Raw genomic sequence first — 18,843 nt, forward strand, 5'->3', positions numbered from 1 at the left:
CTGGTGACTCCGCCTCCAGCGCTGACACTTCCTGTCACTTCCTGTCACTTCCTGTCGTGTTTTCTTGAGAACGTCAGAAAGTGCTTCCAAGCATGCTGGGAGTTCCCACTCTTTGTGAGGTTGAACGAGGCAGGATGTCAGAAAAAGTCACAAATATTTCTGAACGTATTTTAGGTATGAAGAACTCCTTAAGTCACTGGCTAATTACAGATCTAACTGTCTTTGGCAGAGTCATTTTGTCTGAAACAGAAGGTATTTCCAAGATGGTCCCTGCCAGTCTGTGTATATTTCCTCAAAAAATATTAATAAGCCAATTCAATTATCTTTCAGTTCTTGTGGAGGAACAAAGCTCCTTACATTAGAATGTCTCCATTAGGTTAAACTGGATAAAATCCAGCCTGTCCTGCCAAACTCAGTTTCATGTTCCGAGGTTGTTGTTTAAGCAAACAGGAGGTTTAGATTGTGTTTAAAATGTAATTGTGATGTAAACAGGATCCCCATTAAACTGTCTCATTTCTAAATCTTTTCTAAAATGGTATTTACATTAACTGTGTGGAAAAACAGAGTAATGCCTGTCAACAGGTAATCAATTTTTGATAGTATAGTTAGAAAAACCTTAGAGGGAATTTGAAAAAATATGTAATGTGATTCGTTTTCCCTTGAAAAACTTGATGAAGATTTTTTTAGTATCCAACAATTGTTTGTCAGCACTTACAAATCTTTTTATATTGGAGAAAGTAATCTGATGGATCAAAAGTGTAACAATAAGATTATTAAAGATTAAAGAATCACACTTCAAAATCATAAATAAGATTTATCCTGTATCACACTTTCTAAAAAAAAAAGGTGGACCTGTGTTCCTTCTGCAATAACGAACTCTGGAACATGTTTTTTCTATGTCCTGTTTCTCATTCTTTTTGCTCAGATATAACTAATTGGGGATAACTTAAATCAATGATATTCCATCCTTTGAATTAAATATAATTGTTTATTACATGGATAATCTGTCCACTTCAGCTTCACATATATTCAATACTATCTTATTCATGGGTAAAAATCATATTCATCATGCATACATGGAGAAAATGTACGTTAGCCCTTCTTTAAAAACTTCATTTAAGCAAAGTTGGAGGTAAGATTTTTTTCAGACTTTGCTCAGAATGTATTATTTTCAGTACAAAATGTATTCACCACTAAGTTTCCTTTGAAATGAAATCTCTCCTCCACTCAGCACTTTAACTGCTGTTGTGAAATATTTAGTTTTATTTTCATGTTTATTTGTTCTGTACTTGATGTCGAGCTGACTTCTGCCGCTGTTTCCCGTCAGGCACCGCTCAGGTAATGCTCCAGTCTGATTGGTCGAGAGGCGGGAGAGGCGGATGTTCAGGTCGGCAGTCGATTGGTTGGCTCTCCGGTCGCTCACGCGGGCCCTCGGCTGGCCTATAAAAACACGGGGTCGTGTTGTGGAGCTAGCAGTTAGCAGCTAGCCGCAGTGAAACTGATGAAGTCATGGCTCATCAGCGCGCACACTCACACGCACTCTGATACGTGCACGAGCAGATCGGCGCGGGCTTGTTCTCACACACGGCGCAGGTTTTCGCGGTATTTTTTTTTTTTCGGGGGCGTTAGTTTGTGTGTTAGCTCCATGCTAGCTGCTTCCTGTCCTTTAGCCGATGTTAGCTACAGACGCTAACTGTTTACCTGCTAATTTGTTCAGGCCGCTCTGAATTATTCATGACGGCGCTCCGGGATTGGCGGATTCTTCTAAAGGGGCGGGGCTAATATAGTTTCAGAGTGAAGGGGGAGCGGAAGTTAAACAGACACACACAGGTCTATTTCTGTCACACACACACACACTGTGATAAAACTGGAGGCGAAGAGCTGAACAGCAGACGGCCCAGAGCGGGATCCTGACGGCCGGTGAGTGATGTCACACTAATGCCACAGGTCGGTGTACACACCTGAGCAGACCAGGTGACCCCGCCCTCCACCTGTCTCCTTGGACCAATAAGAAACCGCAGCAAAGTTCCGCACCTCCTGACCCGTCCAGTGTGCGCACACCCGGTCCATGTGGAGCTGGTTCTGACTGGATCGGGTCTGAGCGGTCCGTGTGGAGCTGGTTCTGACTCGTCGATTGATGCGATTATTGATTATTTTCTGTGTAGCTGAATGTTCACCTCTGACTGATGCTACAATCAGTCAGCCCCTCCCCCTGTCTCTGCAGAGCATTGTGATTGGTTGGCTTGACCAGGTGGAAGATGATAAGAACATCATTGAACAAAGAGACGCCCATCAAAGCCAGCCCCGCTTTCCCTGCCACCATCACCCTATCAGAGCAGTCGCAGCTGGCAAAGACCCGCCTCCTGTGTCCAAAAAGTGGGTTCCACTCTCCAGGCAACAGCCAGCCCCCTCCCTCCAGAGCCCCGCCCTCTGCTCAGCGAACCGGAAAGAGGCGTTATTCCATGGGCATCGGCATCAAGGGGCTGAAACGCCGTCGCCGTGCCAACAGTGACAGCCAATCAGAGTCTGTGCTGCCGAGTCACTTTCTGTTAGGCGGGAACATTTTCGACCCACTGAACCTCAACTCGCTATTGGATGAGGACGTGAACAGGTGTGAGGACTGTAATGATTGTGTGACGATGGTTGTGCATTCTTTTATTTGTTTTGTTTGTTGTTGTTGTTCTCAGTCTCACTGTTAAACTCCCCTTTTCCCTTCAGAGCCACCAATCAGGAAACACCAAAGAGCTCACCCCTGCCATTGCGGGGGGGAGACCCTGTAGAGATCCTCGTTCCCCGGGACATAACTGACCCCCTCAACTTGAAGGGAGGTGGGGGTGCCGGCAGCAAAGGGAAAGGCGGAGTCCTGCTGTCTCCCCTGAAGTCCAGGAGGAGACACAGGAACAGACACCATGGGGGAGGAGCTGACGGAGAAAAGGAGGTGATACCAGCAAGACTGTTTCCCTCCGCAGCTGGACTGACAGGTGAGAACACCTGATCAGACCAGATTCATTATTATGATGACAGCATTGATCACATTAATAATCTGATAATGACCACCTTTAATAAGTTATTAAAACTTCAGTAACCTGTTAATTAACTGAACATCAATAACATCAGTGAACTGATATTTGTCTGCAGTTCCTCTGTTGACCAGAGAAAGCAGTGTGTCTGCATCTCCTCTTCCCTGTGAACTCAACACAGCTATCACCTGTCGTGATGATGTAGCTCCGCCTCCCCTACTCCCCAGGAGACACACCCACCCTCTGCCAGGCCACGCCCACAAACTGGGGGGCCAGGGTGATGGTCGTCAGCGTAGACGGCGACGCACAACCTCAACAAGGTTAACGGACGTCACAGCAAACCTCACCATAATATCCACAATTCAGACAGCCAAATTCCACACACCGCTATTGGGCGGGGCTAAAGCCGGGAGGTGAGTGTCTCACCTGAGCTTAATCAAGGTCATTTCCTTTGAACATACAGAATCATGTCTTTAAATGCTGTAATCTGATTGGACATCATGAAAGCTGACTCCTGCTGTCCTCTGTAGGTGTGGACGACCATATTCTGGCTCCTCTAAGTTAGCAGAGAAGAAGAAAGACAAACACCGTTACCAGTTTGGCAACTACAGCCGTTACTATGGCTACCACGGTTTCTACGGTGACAGGTGGCAGGGGCGGGTGGGCACAGAGGATGACCTAAGGCTCCGCCTCCTGGAAGCAGAGTGGTTCAAAGACAAGACGGTGCTGGATGTGGGCTCTGGCACTGGTCACGTGACACTGAGCATTGCCAGGAGGTTTGACCCCGCCCACATCCTGGGGGTGGAGTTAGACAGACGATTGGTCCATGCTGCAAAAGAAAACATCAGGCACTTCCTGTCACATGACCTCGTGATAAAGGAGAGGAAATGGAGGGTGCCCCCAGGAGACGAGGAACAGCAGGTGATGATGGAGTCCCCCCTCCCCCCCTTCCCCCTGTCCTTCAGGGTGAGTCGTGGTCCGGTCTCTGCTCCCCCTCTGCTCCTCCCCCCCTCCTCCTGCTGCGGCAGGTTCCCCAACAACATCACCTTCATCCAGGTGAGTCTCGCTCCAGGTGTCCACATAGATTGTCTACCTGCCGACATCACGGCTCTGACTCCTCCCACAGGGCGACTATATCTCAGAGAAGGAGGTGTGGCCAGGACAGGGACAGTATGATGTCATCATATGTCTGGGCATGACCAAATGGGTGCAGCTGCAGGCAGGTGATGGGGGCGTGGTCAGGCTGTTCAAACGAGCCTATCAGAGCCTATCGTCAGGCGGATTATTCATCTTAGAGCCACAGCCATGGAGCAGCTACAGCCACAGCAAGAGAGCCTCGGTAACACACACAGACACGCACAGGTACACACAAAGACACACTGCAGCCTCACTTTAACTCTCGTATTTGTGTTTCCAAGGAGATAACATGTCACAACTACAGAAATCTGAGGATGAGACCGGAACATTTCACCTCCTACCTGACTGAGAGTGTTGGCTTCACCTCCTACAGACTGCTAACACACACAGGTACACACAGCTCTGCACACAGGTACACACAGCTCTACACACAGCTCTACACACAGGAACACACACAGGTGCACACAGGTACACTAAGCTCTACACACAGCTCTACACACACAGGTACACACAGCTCTACACACAGCTCTACACACAGCTCTACACACACAGGTGCACACAGCTCTACACACAGAGGTGCACACAGGTACACACAGCTCTACACACAGCTCTACACACACAGGTGCACACAGCTCTACACACAGGTACACACAGCTCTACACACAGATCTACACACACAGGTACACACAGGTACACACAGCTCTACACACAGCTCTACACACAGGTACACACAGCTCTGCACACACAGGTGCACACAGCTCTACACACAGAGGTGCACACAGGTACACACAGCTCTACACACAGCTCTACACACACAGGTACACTAAGCTCTACACACAGGTACACACAGCTCTACACACAGGTACACACAGCTCTACACACAGCTCTACACACAGCTCTACACACACAGGTACACACAGCTCTACACACAGCTCTACACACACAGGTGCACACAGCTCTACACACAGGTACACACAGCTCTACACACAGATCTACACACACAGGTACACACAGGTACACACAGCTCTACACACAGCTCTACACACAGGTACACACAGCTCTGCACACAGGTACACACAGCTCTACACACAGCTCTACACACAGGTACACACAGCTCTACACACACAGGTACACACAGGTACACACAGCTCTACACACAGCTCTACACACAGGTACACACAGCTCTGCACACAGGTACACACAGCTCTACACACAGCTCTACACACACAGGTGCACACAGGTACACACAGCTCTACACACAGCTCTACACACACAGGTTAACAGAGCTCGACACACAGGTACACAGACATTTTGGTAGAAATCATGTCACAGCAGGAGCCTCCAGCTATGCATGCTGGGAGTTGTAGTTATGATTCCACAGGATTTCTAATGATGGTTTGTTCGTTTCCAGGTAACCAGCGGCCGATCTACCTGTTTCACAAAGGCTCCGCCCAGAGGAAGTGAGATCACTTGACAGGATGTGGTGCAGCCTCCTTGTTTCCAAGGCAACAGCCTTGGCAATATCTGGAGGGAGGACAACAAACACATATGGGATTTTTTTTTGTTTGTTTTATTTTAAACTTGCAGCTGATTGGCTGGAAAGTTGAGTCTGGTTAATGACTATCTGATGACATCATATCGCAGAGGAGAATATGATTGGACAGCAGGGTAGATGTGGTTGGTCGACGGAGACGCATCAAGACAAACCAAAGTGAATCACGGCTCATGGACACTGATTGGATGCTAGCAGGAAGTGAATGGTTTGTCTTTTCAAAATAAGTCTTTCATTGTTTTATGTTTGATGGCCTCACAGGGATTTTGTTTTTTTCAGAATAAACTGACTTTATGTGACACTGAATCTTTACCTTTATAACTCCAGACAGTTTGAAGACAGACTGTTTCCCATAATGCTTTGACTTTGTTGAACACGCTGACTGACTGATAGCTGATACTGATTACACGGTCCAGTCGAGTGTATAGGTCACAGGTTTGATTCCCTACCCACCCAAACGTGTGTCTGTCTTCTGTCAATACTGCTTTAACTCGTCCCGGATGTCAAAGGTCAAACCAGAAAGAGGCATGAGACAGACATGGACGAAGCAGCCACTGTGTGTAGGGTCACCTCTTCCTCCATCACTGACGGAGGAGCGTGTGACAGAAGGAAGAGGAGGTGATGAAGATAAAGAGACCAGACCAGGTGGGCTCAGCGTCTGCAGGAGACAGCTAACAACATCACTTCCTCGCTGAACGACAGCTGGAATGTGGCGAGTGGGAGGAGCGTACAGGAAGAGGAAGTGGAGCCTCCTCCGCCCTTTTCCTATTGGAGGGAGAAGTCAGAGGCCACATCAGGGTCTCACCTTGCTGCCTGTTACCACGGAGATGACACAGACGAGGGCGGGGTCTGAATCCCTTCCAGAGTGTGTGAGGTCTCAGCATGTCACTTTTTTATTGACAGGTATGATAATTACCATGGCAACAGGCTAAGTTTGTGTGTGCAGACTGGACTTGTTGAAAAGTTTGAAGGTGACTTCAGGAGGTTTGAAGGCTGAGAGGAGAATTAACGTTAACAGCTCAGCTCAGCGGACACAAACGTGACCTTCACAGGAGAGATGTGAGGAATCACTGTGGACTGAGCTGCCCGCACAGACAGGAAGCTACTCTGAGTCACCTCCGACTGGAACAGAAGCCAGGAGGCAGCAGGGAGACCTGATCTCTTGGGTCTTCAGGGGGTTTTCAGGAGAACCACTTCAGCTCCAAGACCTTCAGGAGATTCAGAGAAATTAGGTTGTGTAAGATTTCAGGGGCCTCAGGATCCCGTGGTATGTTGGAGGTCAGGAGGTCACACACACACACACATTCAGGTATTCAGGCACTTCAGAGCTGTCAGTGTTGATCATCTTGGAGAGAGAGAGACACAAAACAGGAGGGCGACTAAAAGCTCAGGAAAATGTACATTAAACACACACAGACACACACTCGGCTCTCAGATGAAACACAAACCTTTTTTCATTCCTCTGCCAACAATGTGCTCATTAAATTGAAATAACATCAATGTGTTCCTTCCCATACATTACACACAGACACACACGGGACTCTGGACTCCGGGTCCAGCAGCTGGTCTTCATAAGGACTCGTTTCCTCACAGCAGAACATCTGGAAGTCATTCCTGTCAGATGAGCAGTGGCGGCGGCGGTTCACTGGGAGCTGAAGGAGGATCTCCGGGGGCCGACATGATGACGAGACGCAGCTTGGATACTTTTACTGGACTGTGATCCAGAACACAACCACAGGTCAGGAAACGAGAACCCCTGGGACAGGACCTGGTCTGTGCAGGGCTGGAAAAACCTGGGACCAGCATCATTAACCAAAATCAGGACAAGGACACAAGAGGTCAAAGGTCTTTACTGCAGTTTATATTACATTAAAGATGCTGTGAAAACAGCAGTACGTTGATCTTTGGTCCTCGATATTTTTGTTTTTCTTTCTTTACAAAAGGAAAATTACTTTTTAAAAAAGAAGGCAGTGTAAAAATGATAAAAACATAATGATCGAATATCAGGTAGAAAAAGTGCTAAAATATGAAACCATCGAGCTGAAAAGGGATCAGGAGCCTCAGTGACCTTTGGAGAAACTCCACCAAACGTGTCTCAGTTCGGCCTCTGACGGAGACACTCTGATTGGCTGTGACATCACCCACCCGAGCCAATAGGAGCGTCCGATGTAGAGATGTGACTCTAGACATCACAATCAAAGATGGAGGATGAGGATGGATGGATAAACACGCAGAAGGAGTCAGAGAGTCGGACTGATCCAGATCTGATCAGTTTAAGGAGGAAACACATCGAACCTTTTTGGGCTCTGGAGGGTTAAAGGTCAAAGTTCAGGAGCAACAACAGGATCAGTGGACTCCACAGGAGGCGGACTCAGTCATCCCTGAAAAATATTCCCTGAAAGGTTTTTCACAAAAGTCTCCCAGTTTTCCAGGGAATGTCAGCACCTGGAGGGTCAGCCATTTGGATGGAACGTTCTTCAAGGATCTCCAGGAGAGAACCAACCAATCAGGTCGAGGCACTTTGGTTTCCTGAGACGTGGACTGGGCTGGTTTCACCTGAGTGGGGACCAGTTCAGTCTACTAGTCTAATTGGTCAGAATCACAGGTGGGTGGAGTCAGAGGTGAATCAGCTCTGCTCTTCATTCACAGCAACTCAGTGCTCTCATTGGTCCAACCATGAGGAGGCGGAGCTTTTAGTAGTTCTTCGTGAGCTGAGTGGTCTCCGTGGTTAAAAAGTGGGTGCGGCTCAGTGCTTTGAGAGTTCTGGCTTAGGCTGTGATTGGTCAGTACAAAAGAGTGGGTGGAGCTTTGTGTGTCCTGAGTGTTTGGATGGAGGACAGGATTTTCTTCTGGTGGCCGGCGAGGGTCACGCCCACTCGCAGCAGGTCCCTATGGAAACGGAGAACACAGATCTGAACGTGTCTCAAAGACGAGACATCAGAATGGAAAACGTTTCCTAAAACCTGAGCGTCGTCTGACAGGCGTCATCTGTACACACGTGTCAGTGAGGTCATACGACCTGTGAATGTGCAGCGTCTTACTCCGTGTTGAGCTGGGACACGATGTCCAGACTGGTGAATCCGGCCTGCAGGAAGTTCTGCTCATACCGCTCCATCTTCACGGCCTGCAGCCACTCGGACACCGACCCACAGGAGGACAGAGGGGGAGGGGCCCGATGGTCCAGGAGGGGCTGAGACGAGCTGAGAGACACGACTCATGAGACATTGAGACAGACTGAGACAGACACAACAGAGACAGGCAGGCCCCCTCACCTCTGTCCCTCTGGGTGTGTCATCTTCAGGGAGGCGGGGTTTCGGATCAGCCTATCGAGCGCTGCCACCACATCGCTGAAACGCGGCCGGTTGGCTCGTTCCTTCTGCCAACAGTCCAGCATGAGCGCATGCAGGGAGGAGGGGCAGTCCGGCGGCGGGGGGAGACGGTAGTCCTGCTCGATGGCGTTGATCACCTGACAGTGAGACAGGTGAGAGACAGACAGGTTAGAGTCCCGTCGTCCAGCTCGTGATCTGATCTGTCCTGTGTCTTTCCTTACATCCTGGTTGCTCATGTCCCAATATGGCCGCTCTCCATATGACATCACCTCCCACATGACGATACCGTAACTCCATGCGTCACTACCCGACGTGAACTTCCTGGGATCAGTCATCAGTTAAATGGCCGCCAATCAAATGACTGTAATGGGACACCTGACCTCAGACTCACCTGTAGGCGATGGCCTCCGGCGCCGTCCAGCGAATTGGAATCTTCCCGCCCTGAGAAACCGCAAAAAGACACCTTCAGAATAAAAGCTGTGGGCCACAACAAGACCCTGAAGGACCTGGACCTGGACCTGAACCCAGACCTAGATCTGGATCTGGATCTGGACCTGGACCGACTCACCAGAGAGCTGGTGTACGTTGGGTCAGAAGAGTTCTCAGTCAGAAACCTGCTGAGTCCAAAGTCTGACACCTGGAGACAAAACATACCTGATATCAGGACAGACAGACAGGCAGACAGATAAAAGAGTGGGCAGACAGACAGACAGACAGACAGAAAGATAAAAAGACAGACAGACAGACAGACTGACAGACTGACAGATAAACAGACAGACAGACTGACAGGCTGACAGACTGACAGACAAACAGACAAACAGAAAGACAGATAAACAGACAGACAGACTGACAGACAGACTGACAGATAAACAGACAGACAGACTGACAGGCTGACAGACTGACGGATAAACAGACAAACAGAAAGAGAGATAAACAGACAGACAGACTGACAGACTGACAGACAAACAGACAAACAGAAAGACAGATAAACAGACAGACAGACAGACTGACAGACAGAATGACAGACTGACAGACAGACTGACAGGCTGACAGACAGACTGACAGACAGACTGACAGGCTGACAGACAGAATGACAGGCTGACAGACAGACTGGCAGACAGATAGACAGACAGACACACAGACTGACAGACTGACAGACCGTCTCACCTTACAGACCAGGTTGGAGTTGACCAGGATATTGCGAGCTGCCAGGTCTCGATGGACGAAGCTCATGTCTGACAGATATTTCATTCCTGCAGCGATTCCACGTAACATCCCGACCAGCTGGAGGCACGCGAACTGTCCATCATTGACCTGCAGGGAGACAGGCAGGGAGACAGGTCAGCTAGCTGACAGACAAGCAGAGAGACAGGGGAAGGGACAGCCTGTCTCACCCTCAGGAAGCTGTCCAGAGCGCCGTTCTCCATGAACTCGGTGAGGATCATGACAGGACAGGAAGTCGTGATGACCCCTTCCAGGTGGATGATGTTGGGGTGCTGGAACTGGCCCATGATGGACGCCTCAGACAGGAAGTCCCGCCGCTGCTTCTCCGTGTAGCCGCCCTTCAGGGTCTTGATCGCCACGTAGTTCTCCTTCCTGCCCGGGATCCTTAGCCGGCCACGGCACACCTCGCCAAACTCACCTGAACAGAGTCAGCGTGTTGAACTCATGTCCTGGACCACTAACCCAGTCCTGGACCGCTAACCCAGTCCTGGACCTGACCCAGTCCTGGACCTGACCCAGTTCTGGACCGCTAACCCAGTCCTGGACCTGAACTACCTACCTGCTCCAATCACCTCCTCAATCTTAACGAAGGAGGCATCAATCTCTTTGGCGAATTCCCTCACAGCCTCGTTTGGGTCCTCGTACGTAAATGGATCAATGTAGACCTTCGTCACTACAACAAGAACGCCATCATCGTCATCATCATCATCATCATCGGCGTCATCATCATCATCATCGTCATCATCATCATCATCATCATCATCATCATCATCGTCATCATCATCATCATCATCATCGTCACCATCATCACTCAGCTGGAATCAGACAGAAGAAAAAGACTCACTCTGTCCCATTGGATAATGTCCACTCTTCTCCCTGAGCTCAGGGTCTGTCCTCCTCCTGACAGACAGACAGGTCAACACAGAGAGACAGACAGGTCATCACACAGAGAGACAGACAGGTCATCACACAGAGAGACAGACAGGTCATCACACAGAGAGACAGACAGGTCAACACACAGAGAGGCAGGCGGGTCAACGCACAGAGAGACAGACAGATCAACACACAGAGAGGCAGACGGGTCCACGCACAGAGAGACAGACAGATCAACACACAGAGAGGCAGACGGGTCAACACACAGAGAGACAGACAGGTCATCACACAGAGAGACAGACAGGTCATCACACAGAGAGACTGACAGGTCAACACACAGAGACAGACAGGTCATTACACAGAGAGACAGACAGGTCAACACAGAGAAAGGCAGACGGGTCAACGCACAGAGAGACAGACAAATCAACACACAGAGAGACAGACAGGTGTTTCTCGAAGAGTCAGTGTGAATCTGAAAACACTGTTCTAATGTTCTGGACAGGGAGGGAGCATCCTGTCTGTCTGCCTGTCTGTCTGTCTTTCTCTTACCGGTAACAGTACACCATGACAGTCACCATGGCGATGAGCAGCAGCATCCCCACAGAGACCAGCAGCCCCGTCACCACCAGCTTAGAGTCACCTACAGACAGATTGAGAAGCTGAACCAGCTGCTTCCTGTTTGCTTTTTTCATTTGTCCTCACCGATCAGAGGGATGTGTGGTTCCCATGACAACAGATGACATCAGCACTGGACACAGGCAGCTTTGAGGAACCTGTGTCAGATCTGGATGTACGTGAACTCGTACCGTTGGGCTGCGTATTGAAGACACTCATGGCGCCAAATGAGCCGTATCCCGCTTGTGAGCGAGCGCGGACCTGCACCTGATATGGAACCGCCCGCCGCAACCCCATCAGCACCAACGAAGAAGACCTGCTGGACACGTACTGCCATTGACCCGCCTCCTCGCCATTCTGGGGACAGTGACATCACATCACCAATCCACCCTCTGTGTGTGTGTGTGTGTGTGTGTGTGTGTGTGTGTACCTTGGGGCTGTAGCGGATCTGGTAGTCCAGGATCTGGTTGTGGTTCTGCAGATCTGGAACGTTCCATTTTAAAGTCAGACTGGACTCTGAAGCTGCTGTTGTCCTGAGACCAGACACGGGAGGAGGAACTACACACAAACAACAACTTTTACACAGTGTGGAGTGTTGGCGCTACGGCATGTTGTGTTGTTTTGTGTTGCCACACAGGGACCGTCGGTATGAAAGGCATTCTGGGTGATGTAGCTGATGCTCCCGTACCGTCTCTGCTGGTGGTGACGTTCACTCTTTCAGACGCTGGCTCTGATTGGCTAAGAGCTGAAACGCCGTTCAGTGATTGGACGGTGAAGGTGTACTTGGTGTGTGGGCGGAGTCCCCAGATGACGACCCGGCGCTGAGTCAGGCCGCGCTGTGCTGGACGATAAAGGATGTTGTCATCACATGCAGAGCAGGAACCGACCAATCCCTGAGGAGACAACAAAGGGGCAGGGCAAGGGGAGGGATCAGACTGGTCCTACTGGATCTGTTCTAAGAGTCTCGGTCTGGTCCGGTCCGGTCTGGTCTCAGGTCTACCTTGGCTGTGACAGTCCCACAGCTGGAGCACAGGACTCTGTAGGTCAGGTCTCCTCGCCCACCGCGGTCCAAAGGTTCGCTCCACTCCAGAGTCACTGTGGTGTCGTTCACCTGACACACAACTGAGCGGGGGGCCGAGGGGGGGCCTGGGACACACACAGACACACACAGATACACACAGAAACACACAACAAAGGGTCAGGCAAGAAACAGTTAAAGAATCAGCCCATTATCTGTGTGTGTCTGTCTTACGGGTGCAGGCTGCCTGCGGTGGGTCAGAGTCAGCTCGATGGTAACCATAGTGACAGGGGCAGTAGGTGGAGCCTGGGCTCCGTGTGTTGCTGTTGTCTGGGCAGAAGCTACACCCACCAGGTCCTGACTCCGCCTTAAACTGACCCGGAGGACAAGCTGCACATAAGTAGGGTTAGCATTAGCATTAGAGACCGCTCTGCCTTTCAGAGTCCTGGACATCATGATGACATCACAGCCTGACCACACCCCTTTGTCAGGGGACCGTGATGGAATCCGGATTAAGAACATCACCGAGAGAGGGAAGACAATCACTGACAGGAAGTGACCTTGGCCTCAGCAGGATGTGGAAAGTGCCGCCATGATGTCATCACCGCTAACCGCTGCCAAGTGTATGCACACAAAGACACACGCCCAGGGAGCTCAAGCAACAGAGGTTAACCTTTGACCTTTCCACTACCCCCCCACCCTGTGTGAGAGCAGGTCTGTGCAGCAACAGAAGCTGGAACGACCCCGGCTGCCGCAGCACATCCTGTTGACCTCTGACCTCAGAGAGAATAACAGGAAGCTTCGACAGCCAAACTTTCAGCAGATCTCAGTCTGTCTCCTGATTGGCTCAGAGTCTCTCCCCTCGTTCACACTGAAGGCTTTTACTTTGTAAACTTAATTACTTTGATTTTACTTTGGTAAAACTTTGGTAAAATCCAAAAACCAATCAGGTGTAATTCTCACCTCGACATTGTGTGTCCGTGTCGCCAGCATCGTATCCAGGGCGACAGGCGCAGCTGGACGTCGGCTGCCCCACCCACTGCCCGTCCTCACCACAAAGCATGCTGGGAGGACGCGACTGGTCCCCGGGTGGCGTGACAGCATTTTCTACACACACACCCTGAGCCTGCAGCAGACACACACACACAAAGCACTTGTCAGTCCTTTATTTTGGAAACATAGTGAAGATGCTTTCATTTTCTAAACAAAAAGATGGTCCTGTTGTTTCCATGGTTACCTGCTCCACCAGGGAGTGGGGGATGGTTTCAGGGAAGGAGGCGAAGGTGCGGCTGAGAGGCGGACACTTCCTGTAGAAGACACGTACGGACAGCAGCGCCATGCACGCCCCCTGGCTGTGGAAGGCCAGGTAGAGCCCCGCCCCCTGCAGAGCCTCAAGGCGCAGCAGCTTGATGTTGGAGCGCCGCTCTCCACCACGCCGCAGCAGGTGATCAGCTGCAACCGTGGCTACCTTAGTGTACGGGTTCTCCATCCAGGCCGGGTGAGTGGGCGTGGCCTCGTCACTGTCAGACTGGTAGTAATAAAGGTTGAAGGTTTCTTTACAGTGACGCTGGTTCAGACCGGAACACTCCATCATGGTGAACCTGAAGAGACGCCATCAGTAAACTTCCTCTCTGTTTGGATTCATCAATAAACAAACAACCAACCGGATCTCAACGTGGAGGACGGTCGCCGCCTTTCGAGGGATCCAGCGTGTCCTCAGCCAATAAGACGTCGAGCTGCTAAGCGTACAAATCTGATAGGTCCGCACGCTGTTGGACTCATCATCCAATCCGCTCACTTCCTCCCACTGCAGACAGGAAGACGGAGCGGTTATCAGGATTCCTGTTTTCCCGCCTCAGATCTCATCTCACTTTGTCCTCTTGTGGACTTTATCGGATCATCGAGACTGTAAGTTGTTTTTTTACCTCTGAGCCGTCAGCTGGATGAGACGTCCACCGGAGGTCAGACGTCTCCAACTTAGTGTTCATCAGCACCTCTGAGAGACAGACAGGTAGTCAGACAGGTAGTCAGACAGGTAGAGACTGACAGGTAGTCAGACAGGTAGAGACAGACAGGTAGTCAGACAGGTAGAGTCAGACAGGTAGTCAGACAGACTGACAGTCAGACTGACACACATTCAACGTGTCTCAGGTTTGGGTTTACAGCTCTGAACACGTTCCTGCAGGAGTCAAACTGACTCTGACTGACGGGGATATTTGGACCTGTCTGGGTCCAGATCCGGTCCAGGTCCAGATCCAGATCCAGATCCTGGTCCAGATCAGGTCCAGGTCCAGATCCAGATCCTGGTCCAGATCACTTAAACTGAGTCTCTAAATTACAGAGAAGCTTCATTCCTGAGCTGCTGCAGAGCAGAACCATGAAATGACTGATTTCCCTCCAAACACTGCCATTACACACACACACACACACACACACACACACACACACTAAAAAGCCAAAACACACAGAAAGAGTGTCTTTCATTCTCTGTGCGTCCCTATGTCTGTCTGTCTGTCTCTCTCTCGCTCTCTCTCTGTCTGTCTGTCTGTCTCTCTCTCTCTCTCTCTGTCTCTGTCTGTCTGTCTCTGTCTGACTGTCTGTTTCTGTCTGTCTCTCTCTCTCTGTCTGTCTGTCTGTCTGTCTCTCTCTCTCTCTCTCTGTCTCTGTCTGTCTCGGTCTCTCTCTCTCTGTCTGTCTGTCTGTCTCTCTCTCTCTGTCTGTCTCTGTCTCTCTCTCTCTGTCTGTCTCTCTCTGTCTGTCTGTCTGTCTCTCTCTCTGTCTGTCTGTCTGTCTGTCTGTCTGTCTCTCTCTCTGTCTGTCTGTCTCTGTCTCTCTCTCTCTGTCTGTCTGTCTGTCTGTCTCTGTCTCTCTCTCTCTCTCTGTCTGTCTGTCTGGTTCCCTCCTGGATCAGGATCATCAGATTCAGCAGTCAAAAGGGGGCGGAGCCTGAATCCCACAGACTGGCTGTTAGCATTACCCTGAGCAGCCGCCATGATGACAGCACTGATGACATCACAGCTACACTCAACCACGAGAGAGAGAGAGAGAGAGAGAGTGAAGGACGCTCAACCACAGAGCTGTAGGAAGTTTATATGTAAACACACAGAGACACACAGACACACATTTCTAATCAGCATCGCAGCCTGAGCCAGTTACAGCTCAGTGTGTTAGAGATAAAAACTACACACAAACACACACACACACTGACAGAAGACAACTGTCCTTTATAAACATCCCATCAGTGTTGTCATGGTGATATCCGAGTCCCCGTCATGCACCTTATCACCAGATAAAGTTAGTGTGTGTGTTTGTGGACCCCTCAGTCTGTTTCCTCCTGAACCAGGTCCAGACATGATGCCAAAGTTCTGGTCTTTGGACCATCAGGTCTGGACTCTGGACAGTCTGGACCAGAGTGTGTGTGTGTGTTCATTCATTCATCTTCTTTCTGTTCCTGGGTCATGGGGGGTTCTGAGGGCGGGGTCACTCTGGACAGGTCTCTGGTCCATCACAGAAACAGACAGACAGGATGTCTTTGGAGGCCCCAGGCTGGGAATCGAACCAGAACCTTCAGAGATAACCACTGTGCTGCTGTGTGTGTGTGTAATCACCTGAACGTGTAAAGGGGGAGGGGCTGTCGTTACCATGGGAACCAATCAGATTCTTTTCTTTTTTTTTTTATATCAATGCATTAAAGAGGACAGGTGTTCTGGGCCGGTCCGGGCCGGCTGGTTCGGTTCAGTCCTGCTGATCAGGGACAAACTCACCTTCCTCTGCTCCGCAGCAGCCGAGCAGCAGCAGCGGGGGGAGGAGCAGCAGCAGCCCGCAGGAGGGGGCCCGTCCGGGGGCCACGGAGGGCCCAGGCCCCGTCCGACCCTCCATCACAGCCGGTCCGAACCCCGTCAGCTGGGCCCGCTGTCTGTCGGCCTCATCGGAGTCCGGACTCTTTCCAAGATGAAGGCTCAGATCCGGATCCTCCGACTCAGAAACTTTAAAAAGTGGGTCAAAAGCTAAAAGGGGAGTCCAGTCCAGTTCGGTCCGCTCCGGTCCGGTTCAGCTGTCCGGGGTCTGCAGCGCTCTGAGTCCGGGAGAGGAGCTCCGAGGGCCGGCCTGATGAGCGGAGGGGGGTCGGTGAGGCGACCGGAGAGGGACACACAAGTCCTGGTCTTGTCCTGGTCCTGGTCCTGATCCCGGTCTGATCCCGGGCTCTGATCTGGGTCTCTTGTCCTGGTCCTGGTCCTGATCCGGATCTCTGGTCTTGTCCTGGTCCCGATCTGGGTCTCTTGTCCTGGTCCTGTCCTGATCTGGGTCTCTTGTCCTGGTCCTGGTCCTGATCCGGGTCTCTGGTCTTGTCCTGGTCCCGATCTGGGTCTCTTGTCCTGGTCCTGGTCCTGGTCCTGGTCCTGATCCGGGTCTCTGGTCTTGTCCTGGTCCTGATCTGGGTCTCTTGTCCTGGTCCTGGTCCTGATCCGGGTCTCTGGTAAAAACCAGCTTTTAGTGAAAGTTCGCACAAAGACAGAAACTGAAGGACGGACCCTCCAGGCCCCGCCCCCTGACAGACAGGCCCTGGGATAGGCTGATCTGTCTGTCAGTCATGGGGAGGCGGGGTCTGATATTATATAATTAGTTAGTCAAATTTTAGCTATTAAGTTAGTAAAAAAAAAGTTAATGTTTGGTTTTTGCGTGTGTTGGTAACACAACACACACCTGGCTCACTGTGTGTGTCTGTGTGTGTGAGAGAGAAACCTCCTTGTCGGTGAAGCGACATAAAGAAGAACAGGGAGAGAGAGGGAGGTGGTAACGGACTTTCATCCTGGTCAGAACCGGTCCCGGTCCAGATCTGATCCAGATCTGAGAACTACCTGTCGGGGTTGGTTGAGGTTGTGTCATGTGACCTCCTCTCACCTGTCGTGTGTTGGCACATGAGAGGAAACCGACCCGTGTGTGTATCTGCTGTGACGTCACTTTTGTATAGTTTTGTAGGGGTCGTGTTTGGAAGCTGCAGTCTGATGTTGTGTAGTTTAGTTTGTCGTGTGAACGTTGAATTTTTTTGTTCACACACATTGTTGTTTTAAAAAAAGACACTTTCCTAATTGATTTGTCTAAAACGTCAGGAAACTGTAAATGCTCCATAATTTCCCAGAGTTCAACGCGGCCTCAAAGGAAGCTGAAAACAGGATTTCAGGTTTAAATTTCACACCTGAAGCTCCATTCAGACCAGGTGAGACTGGGCGAGAGACATTATGTCAGTATTCAGGAAGAGAGAGAGACAATGATGTCAGATGAAAGGTGGGAAAGTCTTCTGTTGGAGGATAACAGAATAAAAGACGGGTGTCAGGTATCAGCCCCCCACCTTTTTTCTCTGTGGTGTCAACGACTCAGAGGACAAAACTACAGGACAGGAAGGGGGGAGGAGGTAGGACAGAGGAGACAGCTTAGGAGACAAGGAGGGAGAAAGAGAACAGAAACAGGAGAGGGAAGGAAGGAAGGAAATATAAAGTTTGTTTCTCCATTTTATTTAAAAACTGTCTGTCCTGACTGTTTTCAATAAAGATTCAAAGGAGGAAGATGAAGCCCCCCCTCATCTGAGGGACGATTGTCCCTGTCCTCCCTCCCCCTGACAGACAGGTTTGTGGTTTGTGGACCGCCTGCTGGAACTACTGACACACTAACACCTTCTGTTTTGGTCAGATTAAGTCTCTTATTCTGAAGGTCCTGTGTTTGACTCCAGACAGGAAGTGAGTGGCAGAGTGGCGGACCGGTGAACAGGAAACAGGCCTTTGACACGATGACCCCGGGACAATAAAGGTGGGAGCAGGAAGGAGCAGCGCCAGGTCAAACGCCTTCTTGAAGTGAACCCGTCTGCCCGGTCATGGTCTCACTGGGCTGCAGAGGAAGACCCAGCACCCAGAACAGGAAGTGTGCGTTCTTCACCAAAAACTTTGGTGTCAAAAGGAAACACGTCAATGTCAGCGCCCTTCACAATAAAAGCTTCAGATCCAGTTGTGCCTACAGAGTTGGACTCAGGTGATCTCACCTGAGGTGGAGCTGATCGATTAGGACACTCAATAATCAGCC

General features: G+C 50.5%; 2 protein-coding genes across 6 annotated transcripts; one reads left to right on the forward strand and one right to left on the reverse strand.

Annotated features, from left to right (window-relative positions):
- The first annotated feature begins 1,477 nt into the window (after positions 1 to 1,477).
- On the forward strand, positions 1,478 to 7,582 carry mepceb (methylphosphate capping enzyme b). 4 transcript variants are annotated; one of them, XM_029525790.1, is made up of 8 exons: positions 1,478 to 2,104; positions 2,200 to 2,611; positions 2,719 to 2,981; positions 3,139 to 3,433; positions 3,551 to 4,076; positions 4,147 to 4,359; positions 4,439 to 4,547; positions 5,569 to 7,582. In XM_029525790.1, the coding sequence occupies exons 2-8, from the start codon at positions 2,259 to 2,261 to the stop codon at positions 5,619 to 5,621; spliced, it is 1,812 nt and encodes a 603-aa protein (XP_029381650.1). In that variant the 5' UTR covers positions 1,478 to 2,104; positions 2,200 to 2,258; the 3' UTR covers positions 5,622 to 7,582. The 4 variants fall into 4 exon arrangements, with proteins under 4 accessions (XP_029381650.1, XP_029381649.1, XP_029381651.1 ...); XM_029525789.1 differs by having other exon boundaries at positions 1,478 to 1,920; XM_029525791.1 differs by having other exon boundaries at positions 1,478 to 1,920; positions 2,225 to 2,611.
- LOC115058460 (ephrin type-B receptor 4-like) lies at positions 7,525 to 17,270 on the reverse strand. 2 transcript variants are annotated; one of them, XM_029525786.1, is made up of 21 exons: positions 16,533 to 17,270; positions 14,694 to 14,764; positions 14,433 to 14,575; positions 14,006 to 14,369; positions 13,732 to 13,894; positions 13,003 to 13,158; positions 12,751 to 12,896; positions 12,439 to 12,643; positions 12,181 to 12,308; positions 11,942 to 12,107; positions 11,685 to 11,775; positions 11,107 to 11,162; positions 10,822 to 10,935; positions 10,433 to 10,680; positions 10,206 to 10,352; positions 9,607 to 9,675; positions 9,430 to 9,479; positions 9,260 to 9,359; positions 8,982 to 9,175; positions 8,751 to 8,909; positions 7,525 to 8,598 (listed from the first exon to the last, which is right to left on the reverse strand). In XM_029525786.1, exons 1-21 carry the CDS (start codon positions 16,645 to 16,647, stop codon positions 8,493 to 8,495), a joined length of 2,991 nt encoding a protein of 996 aa, XP_029381646.1. In that variant the 5' UTR covers positions 16,648 to 17,270; the 3' UTR covers positions 7,525 to 8,492. The 2 variants fall into 2 exon arrangements, with proteins under 2 accessions (XP_029381646.1, XP_029381647.1); XM_029525787.1 differs by lacking the exons at positions 7,525 to 8,598; positions 8,751 to 8,909 and having other exon boundaries at positions 9,034 to 9,175; positions 9,260 to 9,355.
- Between the last annotated feature and the right edge of the window lie 1,573 nt (positions 17,271 to 18,843).

This window comes from Echeneis naucrates, chromosome 18 (assembly GCF_900963305.1).
Source record: "Echeneis naucrates chromosome 18, fEcheNa1.1, whole genome shotgun sequence".
Classification (NCBI taxonomy): domain Eukaryota; kingdom Metazoa; phylum Chordata; class Actinopteri; order Carangiformes; family Echeneidae; genus Echeneis; species Echeneis naucrates.

Coding starts and splice junctions, on each gene's coding strand:
- mepceb (XM_029525788.1), top strand. CDS start 2,259: ATGATAAGAACATCATTGAACAAAGAGACGCCCATCAAAGCCAGCCCC. Junction 4,077..4,146: donor ACAACATCACCTTCATCCAG/GTGAGTCTCGCT, acceptor CTCCTCCCACAG/GGCGACTATATCTCAGAGAA. Junction 4,360..4,438: donor GCCACAGCAAGAGAGCCTCG/GTAACACACACA, acceptor TGTGTTTCCAAG/GAGATAACATGTCACAACTA.
- LOC115058460 (XM_029525786.1), bottom strand. CDS start 16,647: ATGGAGGGTCGGACGGGGCCTGGGCCCTCCGTGGCCCCCGGACGGGCC. Junction 14,576..14,693: donor ATCCAGCTGACGGCTCAGAG/GTAAAAAAACAA, acceptor TCCTGTCTGCAG/TGGGAGGAAGTGAGCGGATT. Junction 9,360..9,429: donor CCGGAGGCCATCGCCTACAG/GTGAGTCTGAGG, acceptor GACTGATCCCAG/GAAGTTCACGTCGGGTAGTG.